This window comes from Sorghum bicolor, chromosome 3 (genome assembly GCF_000003195.3).
Source record: "Sorghum bicolor cultivar BTx623 chromosome 3, Sorghum_bicolor_NCBIv3, whole genome shotgun sequence".
NCBI classification, from domain to species: Eukaryota; Viridiplantae; Streptophyta; class Magnoliopsida; order Poales; family Poaceae; genus Sorghum; species Sorghum bicolor.
This window is the reverse complement of record NC_012872.2, coordinates 46,903,906-46,911,387: the sequence shown is the minus strand read 5'-3', so window position 1 is coordinate 46,911,387 and position 7,482 is coordinate 46,903,906. Positions and strand designations below refer to the sequence as shown.

The following is a 7,482-nucleotide window of genomic DNA, read 5'->3' as shown; positions in this document are numbered from 1 at the left end:
CCAGGATTGGCTTCAAAAGTAACCTGCCGAGGCATCGGCAGCGCTTCCTTCTCGATCACTTCGCCGCTCCTGTTTATGCTGAAGGCCTTGAGACATTGTTGCTTGTAATCCTCCATAGCCTTCGCAATAGCTTGCTTCTGCTCATCTTTGAGGCTAGCTTCTATCACGGGGATGACGTTCTCCAAGTCAAACTCAGTAGTCGACATGTTGATCTTGATCTTGAATCTGTCCCACTGGGCGTGCCAAAAGATGTGTTGATGCAAAAGTAAATCTGCAAACACAAAGGGCTAATACCCGATTCAAAAGTTAAGGTGTGCCAGCCGATTTGACCTTACTATCGGCAAAGGTGATAACTCGAATACTTTGGTCCCGACAACAGCGATGTGCCCGGATGCCACGGCCAAGAGGTATTCACGCGGAACTTGAGAATACGCCGAGCTTAAGTCGACGAACTCCTAAGAACTCGTAATTAAAAAGGAAAATATGACGAAGTCGTCGAAAAAGTAGGTGCTGGAATATGGGTAAAAACGTGTATTTGATTGATTGATTGCTGTTCATTACAAGGCCCTAGGGTCTATATTTATACCCTGCTCAAAGAGCTACAACCAGACACGACTTAGAATTCGAATTCTATATTTAGACAGAATCCGTGTACAAAACGATTTAAATAACTAAGGAAAACATAAACCTATCCTGCCGCGACAGGGTGAGACACCACCACGGATCAATTGGCGACCTCCAAGTCTTCCTTCCACGTCATCGGCAGACTCCCCATCGGCAACGATTAACATTGGCCATCGGCATAAACACATCACCATCCATGGACTTAGCCATATTCATCTGTCCTCACGTCGACAACCGCCCTCATCGGCAACCCTTCTACAGACCAGTAACCATTACTCTGTCTTGCCGATCCACACTCTACCGATCCTGTATACGTGTCAAAAAACGGTGCCAACAATGAGATTACGTGCCCATGGAAACAAAGGTATGGCTAATACATTTGAGGTAATCATCATAAGTCAATTTTGGTTTAGAAGATGTTTTTATATTAGTACACAAGCTTAGAAAATAGGGAGGGGCTATATGTTGAGAACCATTTTAAAAAAACAAAAAAAACAAGGTGATCACAATTCCCAAATTGGGCTGTCGAAAAACTAGCTACACCTGGTTTCTAAACCGTCCAAGGCTGGCTTTCTAACTTTGTTAAAATTAGAAGGATTTCTCGCGCGTTGCCATGGGTATAAAGAAGGAATCTATATGTATGGTGTTGATAATGCAGAAATATGATATAATATATGTATAGATGAAAATGGATCAGATATAGACAATCAGTGATATTATATTTGTTTTCATATTTCTGGTCAAATTCAGATTCGAATATGGAAAGTGTCATCCAACAGTTCTCAGAGTCCTTAGCTTTGCAGTTCTTTAGCTCCAGTGGATTTATCTAGAAGTTTAGTTGGCTATGTTTAGCACAAACCTTATTTCATTTAGGTTTCCCGTTTACTGTGATGAAGAACTTGTGTTGTTGGCACGTACTTGTAATAATTAACCTAATTCTATCTTTTGATAGATGAAGCTGGATTTTAATATCCACTACCTAAAAAATGTCGGATAGGATATAATCGGATGTCAACATTATACATATGCGATTTGAGTATTCTGATACGGATACAGTATCTGATGTTGAATATCCAGACTCAGATATGGATAGATTGAACCCCCTTTAAATGGACTCAGTCTCAAATACAGTCAGAAAATATCTGTACCATTTTCATTCCTAAATATATGTATAGGTTTATTAGCATAATCATGAAGATTGTATCTATAGCGGATGATGTGACTCACTAACGTGGATGTCATAATTCATGTGCTAGTGAACTTTTATTGTTTATGATAGTGGGCTGCTGAGGTGGACACCTTACATGTCAAGAGAAATTATTAGTGACAAATGATAATGGATCGCTGAGGTAGACACCTTGTGTATCAAGAGAAATTACTAGTGGGGCTTTACTTTATAAGAGTTATAGATACATTTGGACTCCACCATTGTGTTCCTATTATCGACACGATTGAAAAATATGAATGTCTAATTTTGAGTCCGAATAAAAATGTAATTTTGGAAAATACCAAGGGCACATTCAGTTCACACAGTCTGGCAAGAACGCTGTTGTACTGGAATGAGCCTAACTGAATAGGCCCCAAATGATTTCCAAACGTCTACGTTTAATGATTTCCAAATGTCTCGGTTTCCAATAAGTTTCTGTTGATTCTTTTTGTCCTTGGCTTCAGCAAGTCGATCACAACTTATGCTTTTGATTGAGTTCATAACTTATGTAGAGATGTGAATAAACCTTCCTTTTTCTAAAAGAAATGTTAAATTTAGAGTTTGGATGAAGAAATCACGCTCCTAGGAAGTTACATCCTACCAATAACTAGTTTAGGCTGATTTTTGCCCAATCAAAACTGGTCCAAGCTAGGTTTTACTATCTAGTTTGGATTATAGTCATGTTTTGACATGATTTGCATGGGATTTCATCCTAAATTGATTTTCTAGCGGGATAATATGGTCCTGGCTGAGGTATCACAACACAATTGAACAAAACACAAATTAATCTAACTTTTACCTTTTTCTCTAATTTCTTCCAACCTCATTATGCTTCTTCTCTCTTGATCTGACAACCAAGGGTGATGCCCTAGGCTTGTTGGCTAATAACCTAGAGCAACCATCGATGTCCATGCTCTAATAAGGTCTCTCCTGAGTGAGGGTTTTGACGGTTCCTTTGCTGGTTTGCTTAAAACTAATCACTCTTTGCCATGTAAGTTTTCTAGTAAACCTTATAATTCTTTACCATGTAAGTATACTATTGTTCCTTGGGCGAAGACCCGAAAGATTTTAGACCTGCGCCAAGGCTGATCAGTCAATTCGACCCCAAAAGTTGGCTACCCCGATTTTCTTCCCTTTGCAAGACCTAGGTAGGTTAGGTTGATCATGAGATAAGCTAAGTTGGCTTGGCTTGTACCTACTGTATTCTTCGATTTGTTTGTGATCCGTGCATTCTATCTAGCACTTTGGATGTGGGACCCATATTCGTGTCAACAATGTAGAATGATGGAGAGATTAGAGGAACACCTCACACCCAACGTGGGGGGTGACATTGATATATATAGCCAATGCAATGGCAGGTTACATGCAATACATGGCAGGTGCTAATCATACTAAATGTAGCCTTGCCTAATATACACTTTCCTAATGCAATACATGGCAGGTGCTAATCATACTAAATATAGTCTTGCCTAATATACACTTTCCTAATAGACATATCTATCAGACTCCCTTAGTCGAAGCGTCACGATGCCAGATGCACACACAGACACACTAGACCGAAAATCCTCAAAGAGCTGAATCGGCAGCCCCTTTGTCATGATATCGGCGAACTGATACTTGGATGGCACATGGAGAACACAAACCTCGCCGAGAGCCACTTTATCATGGACGAAATGGATGTCGATCTCAATGTGCTTAAGTGACTCCCTTAGTCGAAGCGTCACGATGCCAGATGCACACACTAGACCGAAAATCCTCAAAGAGCTGAATCGGCAGCCCCTTTGTCATGATATCGGCGAACTGATACTTGGATGGCACATGGAGAACACGAACCTCGCCGAGAGCCACTTTATCATGGACGAAATGGATGTCGATCTCAATGTGCTTGAGTGGTGGTGGACCGGGTTTGCTATCATATAGACAGCGCTGACGTTGTCATAGTAGACAACTGTGGCGACCTTCAAGGGAACATGAAGTTCCCTACTGAAGCCAACAGCACTCTGTGACCACATGACTACAAAAAATGGTACTTTACATGACGTTCTCAAAAATCATCATAAAATTGTACTATATGTGATGATCTAATCCAATGGTGATTCAACCATGACGGCTAATTTAATTTTCGTCATTGTGGAACGTCATGGAGTAGTATGACAACTCATTTATAAATCCGTGACAATTAACCTAATTTGGTCATAGATATAATATCCAACATGGCAGTGACATGGCCGCCCACGTAGCTCTTTGGTGGACAGATATAATACTAAAAAAATAAGGTGGGATGAGGGTAAATAATGAAGGTGGGACTTCAGGTGTGAGCAGAAAGATGTTTACCAGTGGACCAGTGCTATGTTGCTAACTATTTGTATCCTTTACCTCTTTTATACTTAGTTCCAAAAATTTTTGGGAAATGGTAACTATAGTACTTTTGTTTGTATGTGGCAAATATTGTCCAATTATAGACTAACTAGGTTTAAAAGATTCGTCTCACAAATTACAGATAAACGGTGTAATTAGTTTTTATTTTCATCTATATTTAATGCTTCATGCATATGTCTAAAGATTCGATGTGACAGGGAATCTTGAAAAAAATTGGGTTTTTGGAAGGAACTAAACAAGGCCTAACTGCGTTCAATTGAGATTAAGAAAATAAGAAGAGTATCGCTGCCTCATCTTTATTTTCGCTGGCTGCTCCGCACCATAGCACAGCTCGCCGCACTCGGCTGCTCCACACCGTAGCATAGCTCGCCGTGCTCGGCTGCTCCGATGACGGCGCCACCTCTGACCTTCCCCACTCCAACCGGCTCGCCCTTGCCCCCTTCCTCTCCCCATCGCAGCTCACCCCGGCTCGTGCACTTTCGCCTGCGGTGCTGCCCCTTGAATGGGCTGTGGCCTGTTGCTGCCTCCTCCCAGAGCCCCAGTGCGAAGGAGCTGGCCACCGGCGGCAATGGCAGCGCCCCTTTTGCAGTGCGAACAACCCTGCCCCTCGGTGGTTTCAGGCAAGGTGAGCAGAGCAAATGCAGAACACCCAAGTCCCTAGATCCACTATTCAGTCAACTGTTGAAAAATTCTTTTTCTAATTATAGGAAGAAGGGGATAGATCTATCATAAGATAAAATTTTGCCTCATCTAAGCCTAGCGAAAGAAACATAGGAAGGTAACATATTCGTCTTCAGTTAGAATGCAAAAGAAAATTCAGGAGGGAGAATTTACTTTTGCTACAACTAAAAATCCAGGTGTCCACATATGTTAGACCTTGTTGTACTTGCGAATGCAACTTGACCACAAGAACATATACCTATAACCAATGAAATCTGAAAATCATAGAATAAACACATATAGATCAACATTCCATTTGCATGAGTTAGAACTTCAGATTCTAGGATTTGGACACTTGAGGAAATGTTTGCCATAATGGCCTTGTATTCTGATCCCTAGAGAATGATTTTTTTACCTCGGGTCCTACAAACATTTGTTAGCATATATAATTGTGTAGTCAATTGGTCATCATTTTTATATCCTTCTTTCATCTAAAAAATATTTATCAAAAATACAATAAGCCTACTTGTAATCTTATTAGAAAACAATTCTGATCTTGCTAGACTGCTATATATGGTTGTGAGTGTGGTTCATGGATGAGAACAAATAATACTTAAAATATATATATTCATGACAAGTAGCCAACTCCTATTTGTGTATAATGTCATCAAGTTCAACTATGTCAATTGCTAATTACCGTTAGATTATCCCATTGGTCTTAGTGCTAGTATCCCTTTGGTATTTGTGTTAGTCATTTACTGCTAATTACTTAGCCATGCGCCACCCTATGTGGCTGTGTGAACAGGCCCCTTGTGCCTCTATATAATGTAACCCCTTGTGTAATCTTGCAATCAATCTAGAACCAACCGGCTTCTGCCGTCCTTCATGGTATCAGACGCGTGAACGATCGGGCCTGTGCCCCTTCTTCCGCCCACCTCCTCTGCTTCCGCACCCCTCTCTTCGACGCCCGCGCCCGTCTCCCTGACCACGCGCGCACGTCCCCTCCTTGGCGCTCGTCTCGTTCCCATGGCCGCCGGCTTCTCTGCCTCGGGCGCCTCTGCCGCCACCGCCGCCCAATTGCGCGATGAGGCCCTCGCTGCCGCCCAGTGCCTGGAGCGCGAGGCCTCTGCCGCCCGGGAAACCAACGCTGCCCGCGCCGACCAACTCCAGCAGGAGGCGGCCCTTCTCAAGGATGCCGCCGCCGCCCAGGAACGAGTGCGCGCCGCCGCTGACGCCTTGTCCCAGGCGCGCGCGCAGGCTGACGCCCTGGAGGCACAGGCGGCCGCACTCCGCGAGCGCCTCCGCTCGGACTCCGACGACGACGGCCGCTCCACTTCCTCTGAAGCCGCCACTCTTGCGCACCTGCATAGCCAGGCCTGCGCGGTCCAGAACGTCAAGTACTTGATCCCGATCGTCCTCGACCTCCAGTCTCCCCACTACTCCAAGTGGCGGGGCTATCTGCTGCTCGCCCTCGGCCGCTACGAGCTCAAGGATCATGTCCTCAGCGACGTCTCCCATCCCTCTGACCCCCACTGGCAGCGTATGGACTGTGTGGTCGTGTCATGGATCTTCAACAGCATCTCCTCCGAGCTCCTGGACATCATTCACGCGCATGATGCCGTTTCTGCCCGTGCTGCCTGGCTTGGGATTGCGGAGCAATTCCTTGGGAACCGCGAGTCCCGCGCCCTGCTCCTTGATGCTGAGTTCCGCAACTTGTCCCAGGGAGACCTCACTGTGGACGACTACTGTCGCAAGATGAAGGGCATGGCTGACGCCCTCACCGACCTCGGCGAACCTGTCAATGACCGGACCCTCGTGCTCAACGTTCTACGGGGCCTCAACGAGCGGTTCCAGTTCATGACTCACATCATTACTCGCCAGCGACCTTTCCTCTCCTTCGCCGACGTTCGCGCAGACCTCCGTCTCGCTGAACTAAAAATGGCGCCACCGTCTGCTGCTCCCACTGCTCTCCTCACCGCTGCACCGGGCAAGACGACGCCTGCACCCAGTGCTGCTCCCCCTCGCCCCCCGGCCACGACTCCACCCACCGGCGGCTCTTCTGGCACTAATTCTGGTGCCAACCGTGGCCGTCATCGCCGCGGCGGGCGCAATCAGGGCACCCACGGCAGCACCAGCGTTCCTGGCGGGCAGCAGTGGCCGTCCTTCTACAACCCCTGGACCGGGTCCATTCAAATGTGGCCTAATCCCGCACCTGGTGGCCTCCGCCACTCCTTGACGCGCCCCGACACTCCTCCACCGCACGCCATGCTGGCTGGCACACCTCCACCGGGCAATCCAGCTGCTCCACCAAGTCCCGGCGCACCGCTGCTTCCCACTCCTCCGACTTGGGCTCCCTGGACACCGTAGTCCCTGGCTCAGGCGTTCAGCACGGTGTCCCTCAACCAGCCCAGTCCCAGTGACTGGGTTTTCGACTGCGGCGCCTCCTCCCACGTCGCTGCCAACCCCGGTATTGCTGCTCGATTCTTCCTGTCCCTTTTCGCCTAAATAATGTTCTTCTTGCTCCTGGAATTATCAAAAACCTCTTATCAGTTCGTCAATTCACTACTGATAATCAAGTTTCCATTGAGTTTGACCCTTCCGGCTTCTCTGTG

The 7,482-nt window shown here is 46.0% G+C and overlaps 1 protein-coding gene across 1 annotated transcript; it reads left to right on the top strand.

Annotated features, from left to right (window-relative positions):
• LOC110433702 lies at positions 5,897-7,237 on the top strand. Its single transcript, XM_021456217.1, has one exon. It carries the CDS (start codon positions 5,897-5,899, stop codon positions 7,235-7,237), a length of 1,341 nt encoding a protein of 446 aa, XP_021311892.1.